Genomic DNA, 27635 nt, shown 5'->3' on the forward strand with positions numbered 1-27635 from the left:
GTCCTCACTTGGATTCCAGGGCTCTGTCTTTTCCTGGTTCTCTTCCTACCTCTCCCTCCGCACCTTCAGTGTTCACTCTGGTGGATCCTCTTCTACTTCTATTCCTCTGCCTGTCGGTGTACCTCAGGGTTCTGTTCTTGGTCCCTCTCTCTTTTCTATCTACACTTCTTCACTTGGTTCATTAATCTCATCCCATGGCTTTTCCTACCATCTCTATGCTGATGACTCCCAAATCTACCTTTCTACCCCTGATATCTCACCTTGCATCCAAACCAAGTTTCAGCATGCTTGTCTGACATTGCTGTCTGGATGTCTCAACGCCACCTGAAATTAAACATGACCAAAACCGAGCTTCTCATTTTTCCCCCCAAACCCACCTCCCACTCCCCCGTTTTCATTTCTGTTGATGGCTCTCTCATTCTCCCTGTCTCCTCAGCTCGAAACCTTGGGGTTATCTTTGACTGTTCTCTCTCCTTCTTCTGCTCTCATCCAGCAGACCACCAAGACATTCGTTTCTTTCTTTACAACATCTGTAAAATCCGCCCCTTTCTTTCTGAGCACTCTACCAAAACCCTCATCCACACCCTTGTCACCTCTCGTTTAGACTACTGCAATCTGCTTCTTGCTGGCCTCCCACTTAGTCACCTCTCTCCTCTCCAATCAGTTCAAAACTCTGCTGCGTCTCGTCTTCCGCCAGGGTCGCTTTACTCATACTACCCCTCCCTCAAGTCACTTCACTGGCTGCCTATCCGTTTTCGCATCCTGTTCAAACTTCTTCTACTAACCTATAAATGTACTCACTCTGCTGCTCCCAGTATCTCTCCACACTCGTCCTTCCTACACACCCTTCCCGTGCACTCCGCTCCATGGATAAATCCTTCTTATCTGTTCCCTTCTCCACTACTGCCAACTCCAGACTTTGCGCCTTCTTTCTCGCTGCACCCTACGCCTGGAATAAACTTCCTGAGCCCCTACGTCTTGCCCCATCCTTGGCCACCTTTAAATCTAGACTGAAAGCCTCTCTATTTAACATTGCTTTTGACTCGTAATCACTCGCCTCCACCTACCCTCCTCTTCTCCTTCCTGTACACATTAATTGATTTGATTTGCTTACTTTTTTTTTTTTGTCTATTAGATTGTAAGCTCTTTGAGCAGGGACTGTCTTTCTTCTATGTTTGTGCAGCGCTGTGTACGCCTTGCAGCGCTATAGAAATGCTAAATAGTAGTAGTAGTAGTAAAACACCTAAACGTTTTTTGAAAGAAAAAAGGAATTCCCTATAATGAAAAAAGTCTCAACAGCCCGTCAAGATCAGGATCTAATGCCAAAGTCACCAGAAGTATAGAAGGAATAGCGGATTTATCCTTAAAAGATCTGCCACGTCATTTAATGTAGATTTGATACCCCTGTGTTGGAAATTGTCTTGAATGATATAGGGTTTATGCAGATGATATCTAATTCATTTTATCATTTGATGTACCTTTTGATATTGCAGTAGGACAGTTGACTGTTTTTTTCTATTGTTGCATTGTGGTTGAAGGATAACAATGTATAAATGTATCTGGAGCTGAAATGCAGGATATCTCAAAGTAATGTTATTGCTCAGCAGGTTCAGAGTTTTTGTTAAGCTTTCCTTCAAGCAATATATTCAAATGGTGGTGAGCTAAATAAAACCTTTGATTACAGCAGAAGATTTTAGAACTGTGGTACAGGCTATGGTTTTGAGTAGTTTGGACTATTGTAACTCTTATCATGGGATTTCATTATCAGCTCTGAAGTCTCTACAGGTAGTCCAAAATGGTGCTTCCTGCTTTCAGTCTGTTAACACTGTTTCTTATGCAATTGCATTGTTTACCAGTGGAATTGAGAGTTATTCTTAAACCCTTGCTCTTAATTCATAAAGATTTGAAAGAGGATTCAGCATTCTGTTTGTCATGTGTTCTTAAGATCTATAAACTGGGGATATTTAAAAAAAATTATTTTTATACTATCCAACTGGGTAGTGTTTTAAGGTCAGAAGGAGCTTTGTAGCTGTCAATTCTTACTTTACAAAAAAATTCATTTTGAGAACTTGCAGAAATATTGTTAGTATAGTAATTTATCTTTAAAACCAAGCATGGTACCGGATTGGAGGGTGGCCAATGTAATACCGATTTTTTAAAAAAGGTTCCAGAGGTAATCTTGGAAATTATAGACCAGTGAGCCTGTCATCAATGCCGGGCAAAATGGTAGAGGCCATTATAAAAAACAAAATTACAGAGTATATTCAAAATCATAGATTAATGAGACAAGCCAACATGGTAAAAGAAATCTTGCCTCAGCAATCTACTACATTTCTTTGAAGGGGTGAACAAACATGTGGATAAAGTTGAGCCGGTCGATATTGTGTATCTGGATTTTCAAAAGGCATTTGACAGAGAACCTCATGAAAGACTCCAAGGAAACTGGAGAGTCATATGATAGGAGGTAGTGTTCTATTGGATTAAAAACTGTTTAAAAGATATAAAACAGAGAGTAGGGTTAAATGGTCGGTAATCTCAATGGAGAAGGGTAGATAGTTGGGTTCCCCAGTGGTCTGTGCTGGGACTGTTGCTTTTTAACATATTTAAATGATCTAGAGATGTAAATAACTAGTGAGGTAATTAAATTTACTGACGACACAGTCAAAGTTGTTAGAGGATTGTGAAAAATTACAAGAGGACCTTACGAGACTGGGTATCCAAATTGCAGATGAGGTTTAATGTGATGAAGTGCAAAGTGATGCATGTGGGAAAGAGGATCATGTGTTATCGTTGATGATATGTTGAAGCCCTCTGCTCAGTGTGCGGCGGCAGCTAGGAAAGCAAATAGAATGTTAGGAATTACTAGGAAAGGAATGGAAAACAAAAATGAGGATGTTATAATGTCTTTTATTGCTCCATGGTACGACTTCACCTCTAATACTGTGTTCAGTTCTGGTCACCGCATCTCAAAAAATATAGTAGAATTAGAAAAGGTACAGAGAAGGGTGAAGAAAACGATAAAGGGGATGGGACAACTTCCCTATGAGGAAAGAAAGAGTAAAGCTGCTATGGCTCTTCAGCTTGGAGAAAAGGTGGCAGAGGGAAGATATGATAGAGGTATATAAAACACTGAGTGGAGTAGAACGGGTAGACGTGAATCACATTTTATGCTTTCCAAAAATACTAGGACTAGGGGGCACGCAATGAAGCTACACAGTAGTAATTTTAAAACAAATCTGAGAAAATTATTTCTTTCTCAGCATGTAATTAAACTCTGGAATTCATTGCCAGAGAATTTGGTAAAAGCAGTTAGCTTAGCGGGGTTTAAAACTGGTTTGAATAACTTCCGAAAGGAAAGTCCATAAGCCATTATTAAGATGGACTTGGAGAAATCCACTTCTTTATTTTTAGGATAAACAGCATAAAATGTATTGTACTGTTTTGGGATCTTGCCAGGTACTTGTGACCTGGATTGGCCACTGTTGGGAACAGGATGCTGGGCTTGATGGACCTTCGGTCTGTCCCAGTATGGCAACAATTATGTGTTTATGTTAGCACTCTGTTGTTGTCCTTTTGTAAGAAACTGCCTTCTCTCTCATTTAAGATTGATGTCAGATACTGTTGCATCTGAAAAATAATTGAAGTTATTTGTTTTCAAAAGCATTTGGATTATGAGGAAGATCTGTATTGGAGGGGTTCTGTTTATAGCTAAACTGGACTTAGGTTGCAGTTTTTGCTCGGGATGTCATATGTGATGGTATTTGAGGATGTCTGTAGTGAGTGGGCTGCAACTTTGATGTGTTTTAATAAGTATGTGTGTTTTATATGTTTTTATATTGTGATCCACTTTCATTAAAATAGAATATACATAAATATACATAAACATAAGCAACTTTATTTTGAACCCAGACTGACCTTTATGTGACACAGAATTCTGGGTTCATGAACTCTGGTCTGCTTAGCACCATGGCTTTCTTTTCTTTGCTTTCTTTTTAATCCTTATTATTTTTTTTATTCAAGTACAGGAGCAGACTTGTTTTGCTTCTTTGACTCTTCCTTATTAATATGACATCATTAAGACCTGACTTTACTGAAATAGCCTAGCTCAATGGCATTGGCCTCCGGTTCTTGAGGTTTTCAGTATATCGTTAACAGCATTCGTGAGATGGACGTCTCTAAATGGGTTTGCATGTATTCTGCCTCTCTCTCTCGCATATTGATTGGGGATCACCTCAAAACTGAAACTGTTTTTGGCCCTTGTGGGCTGTTAGGGAATAGCAGTGGCCCCATGTTCCACCATTGTAACAGACATTTAGAAAACATAAATACAGGTTTTTTATTTCTATGTAAATGGGTTTGCAGCTTTTAAGCCTTTAACATTCATGCCATATTCACAAGGTAATTGTAGAATAAGCATCAGTATTACCCACTGTTGAGTAGACAGAAGCACAGGGAGGTTCTAAGAGCCTAGTTCGTAGTCTTAAATTGGAACGCAAGCCAAAATTTTTACCTGCCCTATGTAATTTTTGAAAATCGTTTGTAAAGACATAGTTCTCTGAAACCTCTTACTGCAGGCAAAGGGACAGTAGGTTTGTTGAACATAATGTCGGCTAGGGCACTGCAGAGTAGTGGCTGAGTGTCTTGTGAGTACCTTTCTTTTGACTTCTTTTTTTTTTTTTATTAAGGCTCCAAAGACCCCTTTACAGAAGAGCATGGACATCTTGGGGAAACAGCTATCTCTATATTCCTTTGGCATAATGGTAAGACATATTCATCTAACTTTTCATTTGCTATTTATTTATAATTTGGTTTTGTATGACTTCTTAAAAATCTGTATGGTGATACAAGCTGTCACTATTCTATCATCAATGTTGTCATACATGAATATCATAAGGCCTTTATAATTTTCCTTCCCACTTCTTAGATTATTCCTTCAATGTTTACAGCTGTTAGGCAGTGGAATGTACTCTGGGAACTTATGATACAGGAACATTTCATTGAAAAGACAAATTATTCAAAGCAGACCCTGTAGCCTGACAATGATATAGTACAGGAGACTCAAGTTCTTTCTTTTACCCAGCAAGGCTTTCTCAACCTTTCTGTCAGGAAGTGTAAGTTCTTTAATTACATAATTAGTTGTCTCCTGCTTAACATTCATTCATTGTTAAAAAAAATTATATATATATATATATATATATATATATATATTATATATATAGTTGGGTTTTTTTTTTGACAAGTTGTGAATCAGCTGGCTCCATAAGTGATTATGAATCATACATTTGCTTCATTATAAGGTAAGGCTGAGTATAATACTGCTGCTGTTTTTGTATTAACAGGTATTATCATGCTGGTTGGGTGTCTCCAGGGAAAGAATATCATTGACATGTTCACCATTGGTGTAAGGTGAGATTATTGGACAGTTTGAATTTTACATCTGTTCCAAGGCTTGTTTATGGGATATGCAGTCATGGCCAAAAGTTTGCGACCTCCACCTTTTTCATTATTTATGACTAATATGTAATAACATACACATGAAACAAATCAGATTCTAAAGCTACAAATTCTGTGTTGTATTTAACATCTAAAGTCATTTGTCTGCAGATCTTTTTCTCCTAGTTATAAGTATTTACAGTGATGACCTTTGTTCTTACCTCCTGAGTCCACACAGCTTTGATCCATGTATAAGGTCTCTTCAGATGTTGGATTATGAATGGCCTCTTTCTGCTTCATGTCCACAAATTTTCAATAATTTTAAATCTGGGCTGTTGCCTGGCCAAGATTCTAACAGTAGAAACTGTTCATGATCCAGCATGCCTTAACAGCTTTGTTCCATGGCAAGGTGCACCATCCTGTTGTGAATTTGTATAAAGTTTGACAGTCTCTCCTCCAAAACATTCAAATAACAGTTCTGTTGATGTATTTTTTTAGCATAATCCTCGACCAGATCCTTGTACTGCACCGAAATCATAACCTTTGGTGCTTGTTTCACTTTGGGTATAACATACTTCACATTATGTCTCTGATTTGAAGGGCTTCTCGTGTGTCTACAGAAGCTGTAGAACTGAGAGAAAATGCTTCCATCTGAAAACATAATTCACTCCCCATTGATCAACTGTCCACTTCTTATACTTGTGATAGAAAATGAGCCAGTCTTTGATATTTTTGGCAGACTTCCGTTTTTGAGCAGGCTGATAAGATCTACTACTACTATAAATCATTTCTATAGCGCTACCAGTCATACGCAGCGCTTTACAATTGAACATGAAGAAGACAGTCCCTGCTCAAAAGAGCTTACAATCTAAATCAGGACAAACAGGACCAAAAAGGAGAAGGGAAGGACGGACAGAAGGACACATTAGGATAAGATAAAAGTTACAAGTCAGGAGTCGATAGCAGCATCAAACAGGTAGGCCTTTAGCCCGGATTTGAAGGCAGCCAGGGATGGAGCTAGATGTAATGGCTCAGGAAGCCTATTCCAGGCATAAGGTGCGGCGAGATAGAAGAGCGGAGTCTGGTTAGCGATGGAGGAGAAGGGTGCAATTAGGAGAGATTTGCCTAATGAACGGAGTTCTAGGGAAGGAGTGTAGGGAGAGATGAGGGTGGAGAGGTAGTGAGGGCTGCAGAGTGAATGCACTTATAGGTCAACAAGAGAAACTTGAATTGTATACGGAAACGGATAGGGAGCCAGTGAAGTGATTCAGGAGAGGGCTGATATGGCATAAACGACTTTGGTGAAATATTAGTCTTGCGGCAGAGTTTTGAACAGATTGAAGAGGAAGATGGCTGAGTGGAAGACATGAGAGAAGCAAGTTGCAGTAGTCTCTAGCCAGAGGTGATGAGAGTTTGGATGAGGGTTCTGATAGCGTGTTAGAAAGGAAAGGGTGAATTCTGGCGCTGTTATAAAGGAAGAAACGCCAGGTTTTATGCAATCTTGTTGAATATGGGCATAAAAGAAGAGGGAGGAATGAAGATGACCCCAAGGTTGCGAGCAGACGAGACCAGGAAGAATGAACGTGTTGTCGACAGAAATAGAGAATGGGTGAAGTGAAAGAGGGGGTGGTTTTAAGGATGGAAGGATAAGGATTTCAGTTTTGGACATACTGAGTTTCAGGTGGCAGTGAAACAATCCAGGTAGCAATGTCAGAGATGCAGGATGCTAGATGAACCTTGGACTGGATTTCTGTCTGCTGATATTACTGTGTGGGAGAGGTATATCTGGGAGTCATCAAGCGTAAAGGTGATAAACTGAAAGCCGTGTGCTGATGTCAGCAGCAACCAAGGGAGGAAGTATAGATGAGAAAAGAGAGGTCCTGATAACAGATCCTTGAGTACACCCACTGACAGCGGGATAGAGGAAGAGGATGAACCACCAGAGTATACACTAAAAGTACGCTGTGAGAGATAGAAGAGAACCAGGAGAGAGCAGAATTCTGAAATCGCAAGTTGAGGACAGCGTGTCAAGGAGTAGGCTGTGATCACAGTATCAAAGAGGCAGCAGAAATATCGAGAAGGATGGAGTATAGAATAGAGCCCTTTGGATGTTAGCCAGGAATAGATCATTGGAGACTTTAGTAAGTGCTGTTTCCAGTTGAATGAAGGGGCCGAAAGCCAGATTGAAGTGGATCAAGAATAGGTTGAGAAGAAAGAAAGTCGAGAGAAGAAAGAAAGATCGAAGTCTAGCATCAAATAATCTCCTGCATATTGTCCTATTGCTTGGTTTCTTCAGTGGACTACCTGCAATTCTGGCTCTGATACACTTGATGATGCACTTGGGGAATGTTTCGCTGCTTTTATAATCGCATTGTCTATTGTACATTTGTAACTCTTGTTTGATTTGAGCATGCCTGAGACTGAAAACTGTTCAGCTCTTCATGTCGTCTAACCGTTGCTATGATAGTTGAATGAGCAACTTTAAGCTTCTTCACAATTACTCTTATTGGTATCTTTTCTTTATATAGAATTATGATCTGTGCACATTTCTCTGGGGTAACTCTTTCCCACATACCATGCTGCAGAATGCAAGCAAAAACCTGAAGCAAATCAAACTAAAAACACCAAATATGCAAAATATCTTATAAGTAGACATTGTATAGATGTCTTAGATTTCACTTTGTTGCACCTTGTAAACAAATTGTATGTTCAGTTTGTTTCTTTGCACAGCAGTAACAGGGTGGAAAGGAACCAATATCAAGTAATCAGTCACCACACTAAGATAAGATGCTCCAATGAAATTTTATTAAGACCCAACACGGCCCGTGTTTCGGCTATAACAGCCTTCCTCAGGGGTCAAATCGATGAGTGCTCAGTTGTGTATCGATTGATAGTGGAGCATTTTAAACTCTTGGTACAGACTTGGTATAGCATGCAACATCGGAACAAGTTCAAAATGGGGTTCACACTGTCCACAAGGACAGAACACAGCAGTAACAGGGTGGAAAGGAACCAATTCCAAGTGATCAGTCACCACACTAAGATAAGATGCACCAATGAAATTTTATTAAGACCCAACACGGCCCAAGAGTTTAAAACGCTCCACTATCAATCGATACACAACTGAGCACTCATCGATTTGACCCCTGCAGTAGTTTCCAAGTTGTCACGTGCTGTTTGCCATGGTAGAAAATTTTCTATTTTCTGCTTTGGGGAGGGGGTTTTCCCGGCAGTAATCAGCAGCGTGTTCACATTTGTGCACACTGCCTGATCAGGGCAGCCGGGAGGGGGGACGGACCCAGCCTCTAAGGGGGGCCCGGAGCCAGGGTCTGTCTCTCTCCTGCACAAAGCATAACACATGTATCACACTCAAAATGCCAAAGTATTTATAAATTTTTAAAGAAATGTTTTCATAAATTTTCACAGGGATAATTTTATTTATTTATTTATCACATTTGTATCCCACCTTTCCCACTGATAGCAGGCTCAAAGTGGCTTACAAAATATTGTACTAATTTACAATGCAAGAAGTACAATTTTTCAAATTTAGCAGAATAGAAAATACAGTTAAACATCGGTGGGTATTGAAGTAGGATATGAATAACAATCAGTAGTAAATATGAAAGGTAAGATGTAATTAGAGTCTATTGGATCTTATAATAGTTAGGGATAATTCTGATTATGTTGAACCTGGGGAGTAAGCCTTCTTGAACAATACTGTTTTCAATGATTTCCTAAAGTTTAGGTAGTTCTGGGTAGTTTTTGTTGATTTGGGTAAGGCGTTCCACAGTTGAGTGCCAATGTAAGTGAAGTTTGAGGCGTCAATTGATTTATACTTTAAGCCATTGCAGTCTGGGTAATGTAAGTTCAGATAAGATCGCTATGAACTGGTTCTGTTTCTAGGTGGTAAATCAACCAATTCAAGCATGTATTCTGGTACCTCACCTTAGATTATTCTGTGGATTAATGTACATATTTTAAAGGCTATGCATTCTTTTATAGGGAGCCAATGCAAAATTTCTCTGAGTGGTTTTGCAGTTTCAAATTTAGATTTTCCAAATATCAGTCTTGCCACAGTATTTTGGGCCATTTGTAATTTCTTGAGCAGTTGTTCTTTGCATCCCGCATATATAGCGATGCAGTAATCCATCTGGCTCAAGACCATGGATTGTATCAAATTGCGGAAGACTTCACGGGGAAAGAGAGGTTTTATTCGCTTGAGTCTCCACATTGAATAGAACATTTTCTTTGTGGTGATGGTCACTTGAGAATCTAGTGTTAAGTATTGATCTATTGTGATCCCTAGAAGTTTGAAATTATCTGAGATTGGCAGTGAAAGGTTGGGGCCTTAAACAGTATCCCGGGCAACTAATCATTGCACATTACTTTTATTTTTCCTTTTTTTGTGCCAAAAACATGCTGGTGTGAAAACAAGTATTTAAGATCACTTATCTTTTTAAACTCAAATTGTCTGCGTCCTGACATGGACCATGTTTCGCAACGTTGCTCATTCAAGCACCCAAATATTGAGTTTCAAAGTGACTGCAACAGGCCCTTGTGTTACTTAGATTAATTGTCAACTGAACGCCAAGCTGAAGAGCCCTAGCCACATTAGCTTTTCCTCATAGGGAAGTCATCCCATCCCCGTTTATCATTTTCGTCGCCCTTCTCTGTACCTTTTCTAATTCCACTATTGGGCATATTTTCAAAGCACTTAGCCTTCCAAAGTTCCATAGAAACCTATGGAACTTTGGAAGGCTAAGTGCTTTCAAAATATGCCTCTATATCGTTTTTTGAGATGCAATGACTAGAACTGCACACAGTATTCGAGGTGCGGTCGTACCATGGAGCCTTCGGCACCTAACTCTCACCTTTCAGGAAATCCAGACTGCCCCAATTGATTACCCCTATCGGACTGACTGTTCACTTCTCCTTTAGATTGTAAGCTCTTTGAGCAGGGACTGTCCTTTATGTTAAATTGTACAGCGCTGCGTAACCCTAGTAGCGCTTTAGAAATGTTAAATAGTAGTAGTATTATAACATTCTCAGTTTTGTTTTCTGTTCCTTTCCAAATAATTCCTAACATTCTGTTTGCTTTCTTAGCCGTCGTGCACATGACATCTAGATCCTTTCCCTGAGTGGTGACTCCTAATGTCTTACTTTGCATCACGTAACTATGGTTTGGGTTCCTCTTTCCCACATGCATCACTGTGTACTTGCTCACATAAAACGTCATCTGCCATTTGGATACCTAGTCTCCAAGTTTCGTAAGGTCTTCTTACAATTTTCACAATCCTCTTGTGATTTAACAACTTTAAATAACTGTGTCTTCAACACATTTAATTACCTCACTAGTTATTTACATCTCTAGATCATTTATAAATAAGTTGAAAAACAGCGGTCCCAGCACAGACCCCTGGGGAACCCCACTGTCTACCCTTCTCCATTGAGAATACTGACCATTTAACCCTACTCTGTTTTCTATCTTTTAACCAGTTTTTAATCCAGAATAGGACATTACCTCCTATCCCACGACTTTCTGATTTCCTCTGGAGTCTTTCATGAGATACTTTTATCAAATGCCTTGTGAAAATCCAGCTACACAATATCGACCAACTCACCTTTTATCCACATGCTTATTCACCCCTTCAAAGAATTGTAGTAGATTGGTGAGGCAAGATTTCCCTTGAGTAAATCCATATTGGCTTTGTCTTATTAATCTATGTTTTATTATTTTATTTATAACTTTCAACAAATACAATAAACAAGTAACCACTTGTTTGTGAAAAGCAGCTTACGAAATTTATGGAGTATAAAAAATCTCTCAAAAAAAAAAACCCTAGAAAAGAAAGAAACAATTATCTAATGAGAGATAACATGGTATAAGAGAAAATTCAAAGGAAAAGAAAATAAGTCGCCTTAGACCACAAATTTGGGGGGGGGGGGGAGTGAACTGCAAATTTAGAGAGAGATCCTTAGAGGAAAAAGAAAAGGTAAAAAAGCTTAACATGGGTTTATAAACCCTGAATCGATTTCATTGTCCAGCTTGAACTTGTCTTCTGTCCTGGAGCTCTCTTCCCATCCAGAAAAGACCGCAGTTGTTCCTGGCTAAAAAATACGTATTTCAAGATAGAAGAAAAGCTTTTCTTGCTATGAGACGGGAGACTAGCGAGACCGGAGCATCTTTTTTGTTATCCTATCCCTTTAAGTGCTTAATTAAATATAGTGGTTTCATTAATCTATGCTTATGTAAATACTCTAATTGTGTTCTTTATAATAGTCAACCATTTTGTCCAGCATCTGCATCAGGTTCACCAATCTATAATTTCCCAGATCACATCTGGAAACCTTTTTAAAAATTGGCGTTAAATTGGCCACCCTCCAGTCTTGCGGTACCGGTACCATGCTAGATTTTAAAGATAAATTACATATTACTAACAATAACTCTGCAAGTTCATTTTTCAAATCTATCAGTACTCTGGGATATATATACCATCCAGTCCGATGTGATTTGCTGCTCTTCAATTTTTTAGATTTCTCCATCACATCTTCCATGTTTACAGAGGTTTGTTTCAGTTTCTCTGACTCATCAGCATTGAATACCATTTCGGGCACCAATATCTCTCCCACATCTTTCTCGGTGAAAACCAAAGCAAAGAATTCATTTAATCTCTCTGCTATGGTCTTATCTTCCCTGATTGCCCCTTTTATCCTTTGGTTATCTAGCGTTTCCAACTGATTTCTTTTGCCGGCTTCTTGATTCTAATATACCTAAAAAAAAAAAAAAGTTAGCCAATACGATCTTCTTTTCAAAGTCTCTCTTTGCCTTCCTTATCAGCACTTTGCATTTGACTTGCCATTCCTTATGCAGTTTTCTATTATTTTCAGTTGGATCCTTCTTCCAATTTCTGAAGGATTTTCTTTTAGCTCTAATAGCTTCCTTCACCGCACTTTTTAACCATGCTGTCTGTCTTTGCCCTTCCTTCCTCCTTTTTTTAATACATGGAATATGTCTGATCTGGGCTTCCAGAATGGTGTTTTTGAACAGCATCCATGCCTGATGTAAATTTTTGACCTTTGCAGCTGCTCTTCATAAGTTTTTTGTTTGTTTGTTTTGTTTTTTTGTGTTCTCGTTTTATCATCGTCTCCTTTTTTGAAAGTTAAATGATAATGTATTGGATTTCCTGTGAGTACTTACTCCAGAGCTGATGTCAAATTTGATCATATTGTGATCACTGTTATCACACGGCCCCAGCACCATTACTTCCTGCACCAGATCATACACTCCACTAAGAACTAGGTCTAGAATTGTTCCCCCTCTTGGTTCCTCTACCAGCTGCTCCATTTACCCAGGAAATATCAGGGTAATTGAAATCACCCATTATTATTGTGTTGCCCAGTTTGTTAGCCTCCCTAATTTCTGATAACATTTCTACATCAGTCTTCATCCTGGCCAGGTGGATGGTAGTAAACTCCTATCACAATCCTTTTCCCCTTCACACATGGAATTTCTATCCATAGAAATTCTGATACATGTTTCATGTCCTGTAGAATTTTTAGTCTTTGATTCAAGGCCCTCCTTAACATATAATGCTACCCCTCCACCAGTTGGATCCACCCTATCACTGCGATGTGATTTGTACCCTGATTTGACAGTGTCCCACTGGTTATTTTCCTTCCACCAGATCTCAGAGATGCCTATTATATCTACCTTTTAATTTAGTGCAATATATTCTAACTCTCCCATTTTATTTCTTAGACTTCTGGCATTTGCATAAAAACAATTCCAACAATGTTTGTTCCTAGTCACAACTTGCTCAGCAATTGACAGTGTTAATTTAGATTCTTGAAAATCTGTCTGCTCTGTGGCACTTTGTGTGTCTAAGTGCTTTGAAAATAATCCCCCTGGTCTACTATGGTTTCAATTGCAACCTTTCTATCAGGATGCCCTACCTTCCCTGTTTTGGTGGTGATATCTTTTAAAGAAACCTTGTTTTGAACCATGCACTTTTGAATGACTGTCGGCCTTCCCCCAGTTTCTAGTTTAAAAGCTGCTTTATCTCCTTTTTAAATGTTGATTTAGCAGCCTGGTTCCATCACGGTTAATGTAGAGCCCCTATTCCAGAATGCTGCTCAGTTCCTAACAAATCTAAATCCCTCATCCATGTGCCATCATCTCAGCCACGCATGGATACTTCAGAACTCTGCCTATCTCTTGGGTCCTGAGCGGGGAGCATTTCTGAAGATGCTACCCTGGAGGATCTGGATTTCAGCCTTCTACCTAGTAGCTTACATTTTGGCTTCCAGAACCTCCTTATCACATTTTCGTATATCATTGGTACCCACGTGTACCAAGACAGCCGGCTCCTCCCCAGCACTATCTGAAATCCTATGTAGGTAACGCATGAGGTCTGCCACCTTCACACCAGACAGGCAAGTGACCAGGCGATCCTCACTTCCACCAGCAATCCAGCTAGCTACATACCGAGTGATCGAATCACCAACTACAACAGCAGTCCTAACCCTTCCTTCCTGGGCAGAAGTTCCTGGAGAGACATCCTCGGTCTGAGAGGATATTGCATCCCCTGGTTAGCTGGTCCTGGCTAGAGGATTACTTCCAACTTCATATGGGTGATGCTGTCCTTTTAGGAGACCTCTCTCCAAGGCAGCACAGGGGCTGCCAGACTGGAGGTGGGACTTTTCTCTACAACGTCCCTGTAGACCTCCTCTATGTGTCTCCCTCAGCTCTTCCAAGTCTGCTGCTCTAGCCTCAAAAGAATTGACTAGTTCTCTGAAAGCTAGGAGCACTTTGTATCAAGCACACACATATAACCTCTCACCAACTGGGAGATAATCATACATGTGACACTCAGTGCAAAAGAGTAGATAGCACCCCTCTCGTTGCTGGAGTGCTGTCTGCATCTTAGTATTATAGAGTTGTTTAATTAAAATTCTTATGGTGCTAGGGATGCTAGATGAATATAAAGAGCCTTAAGATTTATATGGTATAATATGTAATTTATTTAGTGTTTGCTTCTCAGATACTAAATACATGTAATTAAAAATCTAATGAAAACTCTTCCCTTGATATCCTAATTAGATTGACTATAAATGCTGTGCTAGGGGTGGGTGGGAGGAGGGGTCGGAATGAAGATTGACCTAGGCCGTGCTGTGCCTTCTAGAGGCTATCTGTTAATGCTGTGTGGCAGAAGAACACAGTTCAAGTTCTAAAACTATGGGGGAAAGAGTATGGAGACTAGTTTTTATCAATAACTTACAATTCCTGTTTTGAACCCCAGTCTTTGTTACCAAAGCACAGACCAAAATAATGTTCAAACAGACCCTTTGAAGCTATACAGAAGATGGACTCGTAGCATTCAAACTATCTCCCCTAAGGTAGTTGGACCTATGAACAAACATGTTAGTGTCAGTTATGGGAGCTAATCAGTCTGGTATTCTTTTTCTTGAGTCAGGGGTTAATGCAGTGGATTTTGATCCTGGGAAACTGGGTTTGATTCCCACTTTAGCTCCTTGTGACTCTGGGCAAATCACTTGAACCTCTATTGCCCCAGGTACAAATAAATACCTGTATATAATATGTAAACCGCTTTGAATGCAGTTGCAAAAACCACAGAAATATGGTATATCAAGTCCCATTTCCCCTTTAGTTCGCCCCCTCCCCCACATTTAGTCCCATCAGTGCTGAGGCTGGTGTGGGATCTGCAACTGTGTAGTCTGTTCATGCTGTCTCTTCAGATAGTGATAAATTGCCATTCCTGATAAAGTTACCTTTCCTTCTGATATTTCACAATGGAGTTTAAAACCCTCAGGTGAAATTTCCTTGCTGGGTATCTTTGCTGTGGTTTCCAGAATTGAGAATTGTTTCGAGAGGGACTGTATCCTCAGCTGTGCATTTTTTTCTGAGGCCACAGTGGAGAAATTTGAGGAACTGGATCTCAGACCTGTTAAACTGGAGAAGGTTATATGGTGTTTTAGAATCTTGGTTAAGGATTTTATCTGCCAAGGGGTCATTTGCTATTAAGGACAGTTTGGTTCTCCATAGGAAGTTGGAGATTTTGGAGAACATGGCTAGGTCCCAAAACTTGAGGGTTTTAGATTTTCTTATGACATTATTGTTATCCCTAGTGAACCTACTTAGAAAATATTTTGCTGAGTTACTTACTTCTCTCTTTCAGGTAAGGGAGTTTATCTCTAAACTTGTTGAAATGTTGCTTTTGTAAATGAAGGGTGGGGTGGGGGGGATGTGTTGGAGAAATCAGAGAGATTAGATCTTTGTGTTTTCTTAGAATCACCGCAAGATAATATACCATAGTATGGTACCCTCCTTGTTTCAAGATAAGAATATGATCTTTAAGTCTTTGGATCTTACTTCTTTTAAAAACAGAAAATTATTCCCAGATATTTCTCTTTTAATCTAATTAAGGCAAAAGACTTTTTCTTCATGGAAATCACATGTATTAGCTATGAGGACAACTTTCTATTTAAAGTTTCCATGTAAATTTGTCTTTGGTTGGCTTAAAAAAGAAAAAGCATGGTTAGGATTGGGTGCCAAGGTATTTAGGAGGATTATCCTGTTAGTTTCATTTCTTATTGGAGTTTTTTTTTTCTATTTTGCTGTATCTCCTTTCCAAAGTATGTGGACTAGATTTTTTTTTTTTTCTGTCTGAATGATTTTCTTTCTCTCTCTCTTTATGGGATGTATTTGGTTTTGCTTTTTTATTATATGTGGAAAAATGGAGAATAAATAAAGATAGATAAAGCAAGATATTTTATTCAACAGTTTCAACAATAAGTATCCTTGTGCAAACAACTGTATGAATGTTTTAGTTACTTCCTTGAGCTGCAATAATGTCTGTCACCTATATGCTTCTTATAACGTTTGATCAGTTTTTCATGTCACTCTTGAGGAATTTTAGACCATTCTTCCATGAAGTAGTGTTTTAGCTCTGTGACATTGGAAAACTTTTTGCATGAACAGCTTCAGGCTTGCCACAACATTCACTGGAGTTTAGTTGAGACTTTCATTTGGCCAATCTGAAATATTAAATTTATTTAGCTATTCTGTAGTAGATGTACTTGAATTATAAGGGTGGTTGTCTTGCTGCGTGACCCACATTGGCTGGGCTATATTCTACTCTAGAATTTTCTGAAATAAAACATTCATGGTTCTGTCAAACTATGCAGGCCCTGATGTTGCAAAGCAGTCCCACACCATGATTCCTTTACCGTCATGCTCAGAAGTCATGATGAGATTCTTACTTTGGAACGCAGTATTTGATTTGTACCAAACATAACTTTTGTTATTGTGACTGAAAATGTCCATTTTTTATTCCATTCAAGAGAACATTATTTCAGAAGTCTTGTGGATCATCTATATGCTGTTGTGTTACCCAGAGGTGGGCAATAATGTCCTATCCCTGTCTAGACAGATGAACATCAGCTACTCATTTTCATAGATCCTCTGAATCTTCTTTTGATTATGGCATGATCAATTTGCACTAACTTCTGTGGTGAAGACCAGATTCTGAATATCCTGACCTATACACAAGTCCAGAAAGTTTTATCATGAAGATTATTCTGAGGTGTAGTTTACTTGTTACCCAATTAACTATGTTCAGGAAACTAGAGCTTTGCTTATTATGCACACTGATTTTGAATTCATCTTATTCTTATTTTATGTGTTTTAAATTTTGACAATTAAAATGTAACACATACATATTTTGAATCCTTTACATGAACCTCCCAACCATCATTTTAAGTTCAGATTCAAGAGTTCTGTGAGCACCAGTGTCTCCAGGCCTCCCCCTTGCTCAGAGGACGTTTGTTTTGATGTTGGCAGAAAATACACCTTGGCTATCAGCATTCTGTAGTGAAATTTTTAGAGTCTCCAAGAAATTGTTTAACTGTGGGGCTCATTTTCAAAGCACTTAGATTTATAAGTTCCATAGGTTACTATCAGGCTTATTTTCGAAAGAGAAGGGTGCCCATCTTTCGACACAAATTGGGAGATGGGCGTCCTTCTCACAGAGTCGCCCAAATCGGTATAATCGAAAGCCGATTTTGAGCGTCCCCAACTGCTTCCCATCGCGGGGATGACCAAAGTTCCCAGGGTCGTGTCAGACGCTTAGCGAAGGCGGGACTGGGGTGTGCCTAACACATGGGCGTCCTCGACCCATGGAAAAAAGAAGGGCGTCCCTGACGAGCACTTGGGTGACTTTACCTGGTCCATTTTTTCTTACAACCAGGCCTCAAAAAGGTGCCCGAACTGACCGGATGACCTCCCCTGACTCCCCCAGTGGTCACTAACCACCTCCCACCCCGAAAAAACAACTTTAAAAACTTTTTTTGCCAGCCTGAAATGTCATACTCAGTTTCCCCAGGGATCTGTTCTTGGACCCCTTCTCTTCTCTATCTACACCTCTTCCCTAGGCTCACTGATCTCATCTCATAGCTTCCAGTATCATCTTTACGCTGATGACACCCAGCTCTATCTCTGCACACCAGACATCACCGCAGAGACCCAGGCCAAGGTATCGGCCTGCCTATCCGACATTGCTGCCTGGATGTCCAACCGCCACCTGAAGCTGAACATGTCCAAGACCGAGCTCCTCGTCTTTCCACCTAAGCCCACTTCTCCTCTTCCCCCACTCTCTATCTCAGTTGATGGCACCCTCATCCTCCCCGTCTCATCTGCCCGCAACCTCGGGGTCATCTTCGACTCCTCCCTTTCCTTCTCTGCGCATATCCAGCAGACTGCCAAAACCTGTCGCTTCTTCCTTTTCAACATCAACAAAATTCGCCCTTTCCTCACTGAGCACACCACCCGAACTCTCGTCCACGCTCTCACTACCTCTCGTCTCGACTACTGCAACTTGCTCCTCACTGGCCTCCCACTCAGCCATCTATCCCCCCTTCAATCCATTCAGAACTCTGCTGCACGTCTCATATTCCGCCAGAACCAATATACTCATATCACCCCTCTCCTCAAGTCGCTTCACTGGCTTCCGATCAGATACCACATCCAATTCAAGCTTCTCCTCCTTACTTACAAATGCACTCACTCTGCTGCTCCTCACTACCTCTCTACCCTCATCTCTCCCTACGTTCCTGCCCGTAACCTCCGCTCACATGACAAATCCCTCCTCTCAGTACCCTTCTCCACCATTGCCAACTCCAGGCTCTGCTCATTTTGCCTTGCCTCACCCTAGGCCTGGAACAAACTTCCTGAATCCCTACGCCAAGCCCCCTCCCTACCCATCTTCAAATCCTTGTTTAAAGCTCACCTCTTCAATGCTGCATTCGGAACCTAACCTTTCGAACATATAGGTAGCCCCAATCTGTCTGACCTATCAGATTAACTGTACATTTGTCCTTTAGATTGTAAGCTCTTCGAGCAGGGACTGTCCTTCCATGTTAAATTGTACAGCGCTGCGTAACCCTAGTAGCGCTTTAGAAATGTTAAGTAGTAGTAGTAGTAGGTCCATCGCAGCAGTATTCAGGTCCCTGGGGGGGGGGAGGCATAGCGAAGGCATGGCCTTCCTTCTTTCCAACATTTTGGACGTCCTGAACTCCCCCCCCCCCCCCCCCCCCCCACAGGGACGGCCAAATTTCAAGGGAGAGGAGTGGCATAGTGGTTAGAGCACTGGTCTTGCAATCCAGAGGTGGCCGGTTCAAATCCCACTGCTGCTACTAGTGATCCAAAATCCAAATAAATAAAGGGGGTGTTAGAGGCATAGCAAAGGCATGGACGTCCTTCTCACAGAAACATCCAGGCATGGACGTCCTCAACTGCCATCGCAGGGACAGAGGCATAGTGAAGGACGTCTTCACCCATACTCTTAAAAAAAAAAAAAAAAAAAACATCCCTGACGAGCACTTGAACATTTTCACCTGGACTTTTATTTTTCAAAGGTTGTAGACGGCAATTTATTTAAGGTTGTAGATGGCTATTATACATGTAGCTTGTCTGCATGTATGAAGCTGTCTTTGGCATGCGCAGAGCAGCCACGCATAATGCTTGGCTGCTGTGCACTGGCTTCCCCTCCTTAGGAAGGAAATCGTGTGCAAATGAGCTAACAGTGAGCAGCTCATTTGCATGCGATTTCCTTCATGCATGCCTGTTCCTTTCCGAATCGCTAAGGGATCGGTAAGGGAAGGGCTTTTTCCGTTCTGTTAGTGCATCAGTTCACTTCAGTGCCCCCTAGGGTGCCCGGTTGGTGTCCTGGCATGTCAGGGGGACCAGTGCTCCTCCCACGACCAAATGAATTGGATTTGGTTGTTTTTGAGATGGGCATCCTCGGTTTCCATTATTGCTGAAAACCGGGGACGACCATCTCTAAGGTTGACCATCTCAACATTTATGTCGACCATCTGTAAGGTTGACCTAAATGTTGAGATTTGGGCATCCCCGACCGTATTATCGAAACGAAAGATGGCCGCCCATCTTGTTTCAATAATACGGGTTTCCCTGCCCCTTCGCGGGGACGCCCTGCGAGGACGCCCTCAGGAAAACTTGGGCACCCCATTCGATTATGCCCCTCCACATAACTTTGTAAGTCTAGGTGCTTTGAAAATATACCTCCACATCATATAGAGAAAAGAACCTAGATTATGAACATTCAGAATTCTTAGAATTTTATCTCATATAGTTCTCCATGAGACCCAAACAGTTTCAGTTTCCTATCCTTTATAAGGTAATTTATTTGCCAATTCCAAAGAGGAAATGTAGGTCACATGGGAGTCCATCTGGGTCCAATACAGTGTATCTGTTGAAGCCAAGCAGCTTCCTTTATTTGCATAAGATTTACCTAGGTCAGCAACTGAGAAGCATTTGGTACCTTTCATCCTGTCAAACTTTGCAAGCTGGAGCAGCTGGGCCGAGACGAACTGTAAGGAGATGACCAGCAAGCCTGTCCGTGCTTTTCCTGGTGTAGCAAAATGGTCCCTTCCAAACTTAGTGATGTCAAGAAAAACCAGTGGCATAGCTAGGACTGAGTGGGTCTCCATCTCTCCAAAGGGGTGGGGGGGGTGGAACCCCTTCAGAGCTCCATTAACCAAACTCTGTCAAAAGTAAACATTCCCAACCTCTATAGAAAATCTGTCATAATAAAGAAGCACTAATGTCTAGGACTCAAAAAGCAATAGCCCTACTTATGTAAAATGCAGCATCTTATAATACCAATATACTTCCTGTTTGAAAAGCAGAACAAGTCAAACCACTACAGATCCCTACACAGAAATTGTACACTAGGAGGTTTCTGCCCAGTTAAACCCCATTGAGCTGACCAATCCCAAATAATCAGCAGCAGTTTACCAGGTAGTGCCACTGAATATCCCCACTAATCGGACATCCCCTAAATGGCTAGGGGCAGTCTGGGGTCGGAGTTTTGGATGAAGCCGGCACTTATCTGGTTAGCAGTAATATTCAGTCTGCTAACCAGCTAAGTAAATATGTACAGTTGGGACAGCAAAAAATGCTGTCCTAACTTTTTGCACCAAGTTTAACTGGACATCGGTCAGAATATCAATCAGTGCCCAGTTAATTTCTGGGTCAGCACATGTACCTTGATATTCGATGGCAGGAGCCATGCATGCCCTAGCATTGAATATCTGGGGTTATGTCACAGCTAAGTATTACCCCTTAGGACAGGGGTAGGCAACTCCGGTCCTCGAGAGCCGCAGGTCAGGTTTTCAGGATATCCACAATGAATATGCAGGAGATAGATTTGCATACCATGGAAGCAGTGCTTGCAAATCTATCTCCTGCGTATTCATTGTGGATATCCTGAAAACCTGACCTGCCTGCGGCTCTCGAGGACCGAAGTTGCCTACCCTTGCCTTAGGAGAATACCTCGCAGAAACTACGTGCTAGCGGAATATCACATCTGGGTCACGTGCAACACACAGAGAGACCTCAAGATATAGGAAGCAAAAGACCACCTATGAGTAGTAGAACTGGAAACTTAAAGAAGACAGACTCTACATGTACAGCAATGCTAGAGAAATAGAAACTGTAATTCAAAATATCAGAGATGCACATTTCACAAAACTGAACATTTTACTTTTCCATTTGTTTTGGCATTTATTTTGGTCCTTTCTGCTTTTCTTTTTTTTTTTTTCCTGACTCTTTCCTATTTGACATTTCTTGTCTTTCTCTGTCCACCATTATCTGTCCTGTCCAGAAATCTGTCTGGTTTCTTGTCGCCTTCCTTTCCCCATGTTTAACATCTGTCTTCTTGCGTCCCTTGTCCCTCCCTGTGTCCAGCATCAACCTTCAGTGCCCCTGTTTTCTGCTCTCTCCATGCTCTGAGGGTATCATCCATAGCCCCTGGGGGTGGAGGATTGAGGGGGGGAGTAAGAAGGGGCCCTAATCATTGTGCATTGATGACATTGAGTGGTCAAATTTAAGGCTTACAATTGTAAGGTTCCTGCATTATCCTTGGTGCTTAGTACCTGGGTAGGGCCTGTTGCTGTAATGATTGGATTAAGTGAGTTGGGAAGGGGATATGAAACAGAGGAAAGAATTCACAGGTAGTTGTGAAGGAAAGCTGATAACCAAAATGAGGCTGGTTCTTTCTGAGTTGGGAGCTCAGGCATGAGGAAACTGCCAGACACAAATTAAAAAAAAAAAACATACAAAGAAGAAATGTCTTTATAATACATTTTCCACTTTCTAATGTAGGGCCTCTTTTACCAAACTGTACTAGCAATACCCGCGTGGCAATGCCAACGAAGCCCATTCAAAGTGAATGTGTGTTGTTGGCATTGCTGCACCAGGAATCGCTAGCGTGTTTAGTAAAGGGGGCCCTTAGAGTTTTGTATTTATTATTTACCAGATCTTTGCTTGAATCATTCTACTTATTCTCCTTTTTACAAGTTGGGAGTATCCATATCATCAAACCTTGGCTTCTGTTCAGTTCTCATTAGATAGCTAGTTATGTCTTTGTGAAATGATACAACAGTGCTGAGTTTATTTACCTGTTCTTTTAAATGTGTGCTTTTCTTACAGTTTGGCAGTGGCTGCTATCCCTGAAGGGTTGCCCATTGTGGTGACTGTCACCCTGGCTCTTGGAGTGATGAGAATGGTCAAGAAAAGGGCTATTGTAAAGAAGTTACCTATAGTTGAAACTCTTGGTATGTCTAGGCTCTCTGAAGAGCAATTTGATGTATGTTATGTAATATAAAATTATCCTTTTCATATGACAGTTTTTATATAATATAACAGGTTAGGTTTGTAGCAGATGTATTCATAAGTTAAATGTCTGTTCCCCAAGAGGTCCACTTTATATGGTATCAGAGTTATACTTATTAGAGGGGGCTTCTCATGTACCAATCTACTAATAATGCCCAACTCTGACTATTTTACAACTCCTTTATACAGATTTAAAGGGTATTTTTGTATAGGATCTGTCAGACAACCGTATCACCACCATTCAGGCTATACTGTGAGCCAGGCACTTTTTATGGTGGGCAGGCATTCCTCATTGATCCTTACGTTTATTTCTTAAACTTTCCAATCATTAACTTATTTAGTCCATTATTCAAATTAACACTTAGCTTTAAACGCAGTGTTTTCTTTCTTAGTTTTCTATTTTTCTAAAAAGCAATCAGTCATCTCGGAGACCTCTTAATCCGACATGAACTCATGTTTCGCATTTAATGCTGTATCAAGGCATGTCTCCTATAAGATGAAAATAAACGATTAAACATTCTCTTAACATATAGAACCCTCAATATCAGACAGTCCCATACAGTTTAATACCTTAACCAAAACTGGAAACATTTCTGTGCTCTCTCCGTATTTCAAAATGGCCGCAGTGTTCTAACTATTTATATAACGATTTACTTACACATTTACGTCAACTTCTTATCAGCTGATATATTAGCGAACCAATCCCAGAGCCCAACTCTTGACTCCTCCCCTTTATTTAAATCAATGGCATCCATTCGATTTCTCGATTTAAGCCATTAAAGATTGTTCTTTATAATTTAAGAATCTTTCTATATTAATTTGAATAATGGACTAAATAAGTTAATGATTGGAAAGTTTAAGAAATAAACGTAAGGATCATTGAGGAATGCCTGCCCACCATAAAAGTGCCTGGCTCACAGTATAGCCTGAATGGTGGTGATACGGTTGTCTGACAGATCCTATACAAAAATACCCTTTAAATCTGTATAAAGGAGTTGTAAAATAGTCTGAGAGTTGGGCATTATTAATAGATTGTTCCCCAAGAGGGGCATAATTGAAAAGGATGCCCAAGTTTTGCTGATGACGTCATCGCAAAACGTCCCGATGGAGGGGCGAGGAAACCCGTATTATCGAAACAATGGTCGTTTCTGATTTTCGGGGATAATGGAAACCAAGGACACCCATCTCAGAAACAACCAAATGCAAGCCCTTTGGTTGTGGGAGGAGCCAGCATTCGTAGTGCACTGGTCCCCCTGACATGACACCAACTGGGCACCCTAGGGGGCACTGCAGTGGACTTCATAAATTGCTCCCAGGTACATAGCTTCCTTTCCTTGTGTGCTAAGCCCCCGAAACCCACTCCCCACAACTGTACACCACTACCATAGCCCTTAAGGTTGAAGGGGGCACCTAGATGTGGGTACAGTGGGTTTTGGAGGGCTCACATTTACCACCACAAGTGTAATAGGTACGGGGGAGATGGGCCTGGGTCCGCCTGCCTGAAGTGCACTGCACCCACTAAAACTGCTGCAGGGACCTGCATACTGCTGTGATGACCTGAGTATGACATTTGAGGCCGGCATAGAGGGTGGCAGAAAAACATGACCAGGTAAAGTCGTCCAAGTTCTCGTCAGGGACTCCCTTTTTTTTTTTCCATTATGGGTCAAGGACGTCCATGTGTTAGGCACGCCCAAGTCCCGCCTTCGCTACGCCTCCGACACGTCCCTGTGAACTTTGGCCATCCCTGCGACGGAAAGCGGTTGGGAACATCCAAAATCGACTCTCGATTATACCAATTTGGGCGACCCTGTGAGGACGCCCATCTTCCGATTTATGTCGAAAGATGGGTGTTCTTCTCTTTCGAAAATAAGCCTGTTAGTGTCCTTAACAGACTAGTCCATAACCTGTGTGTTATATCTGTTGACAAACAGATGAAGACAGAGAAAGTAGTTCTGTGTGATCGCCCCCTTAAGGACACCAAGCAGCCTTAGAATACTCAGTATTTTTCTGTTGCCAGCAAATGGATGGGATGGACTGTGCAGCTCTTGAACTGTTTCTGAGGCAGCTCTTGACCTGGTTTGAGAACTGGGTGTCAGTTGAACAAAGGGATGGTTGAGGTTTATGCACCTTTGGGGTGGGGGGAAGAGGAGGATACATTTTGTTTAGAGCTGAGGTGATTCTTGGGAAAGTCTGGGTTCTTCCCCTCCCCCCTTTCTTGCCTCATTGCCTATGTCTAGAAAACAGAATTATTGTCTCAACCTAAATAGAATAATTGTTTAAAAGCAGACTATACTGTGGCTTCATAGTAGCAGGTGAGAGTGGGCACCTTTCCTTTATTAGGGTGGCTGTTTTTGTGCCTGTACCCAACGAAGGTTGGGACTTATTCTGAGAGCTTAATTGCACAATGCATTCCTTGTTGCACACTAGGTGATCCTGTGAGGTAATTTTATTTGCAGGTGCTAATATGTTCTCGTAGTTCTCCCAGATAGCCTCTAAAGATCAAATGAACAATGGCTCAACTGCTGATGTCTGTGATGGAGCAGTGGTTTCACCCTTCCTTCTCGGGTGGCCTCCTCCCTTGCTCCTAATAGTACAGGTCTCCTGCATACAAAACCTGTTTGAGTGCCTATCAGCTCTTCAGTACGAGGGTTATGGGGTTAGTGTGTTCTTGCACCTCATTCTTTACAACCTTGTACTTTATCACATTCCAGGCTGACCATTTATCTGTATTTCAGCCAATTTTGATTTACATTGCCTTGAGGGCTCTCTTTGTTGTTAGGCGCTGTGTTTGGTCTTATGTCTGGCTAACAACCTTCTGTGACTTTCAAAGAGAAGCAAAACAAATGACAGTCCACAAACAGAACAAATTTGGTAAAATTTAAGAAAATAAAGTAGTATGGAAAAAGAATTTTAATAATGTGTAATTAATTTGCTGGTACAAGTCACCTGCGTGTAGCAGAGAATCTGAAATGAGGAATCATAAGCTATATCTTCACCGATTAGCATTATCAAGGCACTTACTTATAGAGCAAGGGTTTATGGATTAGGCCAAGCATCATAACCTGAGATGTGGCTGACTTGTGTAGTGTGGAGGTATGGGGAGCCTCTGCACCCTGTGGGGTCCAACAGAAGGAAAAGGAGTCCATTTAAGGTATCTGTTATGCCAACCAGGTGCCTTGTACCTAACCTTAGGGGTGCAGGTACCAGCTAGAGCAGAAGCAGATAACTAATGATATAAATTGATAACACCATTTTTTGCAGAACCACTAAGTCTTACAGCTTTTCAGGCAACCTTGATGATAGTGTTGTTACTATCTGTCTTCAACATTGTTAACTAACTGCTGTTGTAGCCTGGAATAAACACTGAAGAGTTTGAAGCATTTCTAATGTTTTGAGGTGAGGAAACAAATTTCCATCCAATTAATTAAACTTCTTCTGGGGAAAAGGAGAAAACTGCGGTGAAAGAGGGGAAAGCACTCGGATTCTTCTATCATCTCTGCTCCAGTTCCAATTCAACAGCTTTATGCCCTTTTTTTTTTTCTTCCTTCCCTTTTTTTGTAATGGAGTTTAAAGCCTCAAGTAAGGTAGTCATCTGCTCAACTGATGCCCAGTTCTCCAACCTGGGTCAGGAGCGGCATGGTCCAACCATCACTATCCACTGGAGACAGAGAAATACTCCAAGCACACAATTTCCCCCCACCTGAGCGAACACAGCGCTTACCAAAAAATGTCCTCAGGGACAGACCCAGCTGCCCTTTCAATTTCTGCTGTTCTGTCAACAAGTGTTATCTTGAGAAGGCAAAAGAAGAAATTTATTTATTTATTTGTTACATTTGTATCCCACATTTTCCCACCTATTTGCAGGCTCAATGTGGCTTACATAGTACCGTAAATGCATTCGCCAATTCCAGTATGAACAAATACAGTAATGTGGTAGAATAAGGGTCGTGTGTACAGACACATTAGGGAATCGTAAAGAGGAAGATTTATTATATGTCCATTACGAGCTTTGGTTTCGTTGTGTTGCAGGGTACAGGCATTTAAGTCGGGTCGGTAGGGTATGCCTTTTTGAACAGGTTAGTTTTTAATGATTTCCGGAAGTTTAGGTGATCATAATTTGTTTTCACGGCTTTTGGTAATGCGTTCCATAGTTGTGTGCTTATGTAGGAAAAGCTAGATACATAGGTTGATTTGTATTTGAGTCCTTTGCAGCTTGGGTAGTGGAGATTTAGGTATGTTCTTGTTGATCCTGTTGTGTTTTTGGTTGGTAGATCTATGAGGTCTGTCATGTATCCCGGGGCTTCGCCGTAGATAATTTTATGAACCAGGGTGCTGATTTTGAAAGCAGTACGTTCTTTGGGAGCCAGTGCAGTTTTTCTTGGAGGGGTTTGGCGCTTTCAATTTGCGTTTTTCCAAATATAAGCCTGGCTGCCGTGTTTTGAGCGGTCTGAAGTTTCTTTATAATTTGTTCTTTGCATCCCACATAAATTCCGTTGCAATAGGCTACATGGCTTAGTACCATTGATTGTATCAAGTTGCGAAATGTTTCCTTCGGGAAGAATGGTTTCACGCGTTTTGAGTTTCCACATTGAGTGGAACATTTTCTTTGTTGTAGATTTCACTTGGTTCTCTAGTGTGAGGTTATGGTCGATTGTAACGCCGAGAATTTTCAGGCTGTCTGAGATAGGGAGGGTATAATCTGGGGTGTTTATGTTTGTGGGTTTGTTCGTATTGTATTGGGATGAGAGGATGAGACAGTGTGTTTTTTCTGTATTGAGTTTTAGTTGAAATGCGTTTGTCCATGATATTCAAGCTGAGCTTGATTTTGTTGGTGATTTCTGTCAGATCACGTTTGTAAGGAATGTATATTGTGACATCGTCTGTAGATGAAAGGTTAAGGCCTTGGTTGGATAAGGATTTGGCTAGTGGGATCATCATTAGGTTGAAAAGGATCGGTGATAGTGGTGATCCTTGAGGTACTCCGCATTCT

General features: G+C 41.0%; 1 protein-coding gene across 1 annotated transcript in view; it reads left to right on the forward strand.

Annotated features, from left to right (window-relative positions):
* The first annotated feature begins 5339 nt into the window (after positions 1-5339).
* Positions 5340-27635, forward strand: part of LOC115472229 (calcium-transporting ATPase type 2C member 1-like) — a 181733-nt gene continuing 159437 nt past the window's right edge. Inside the window, exons 1-2 of the mRNA XM_030206430.1 lie at positions 5340-5406; positions 22463-22587. Coding sequence (XP_030062290.1) covers positions 5348-5406; positions 22463-22587 — 184 coding nt within the window. The 5' untranslated portion in view covers positions 5340-5347. The remainder of the gene's footprint in view (positions 5407-22462; positions 22588-27635) is intronic.

This window comes from Microcaecilia unicolor, chromosome 1 (assembly GCF_901765095.1).
Source record: "Microcaecilia unicolor chromosome 1, aMicUni1.1, whole genome shotgun sequence".
Taxonomy (NCBI): Eukaryota; Metazoa; Chordata; class Amphibia; order Gymnophiona; family Siphonopidae; genus Microcaecilia; species Microcaecilia unicolor.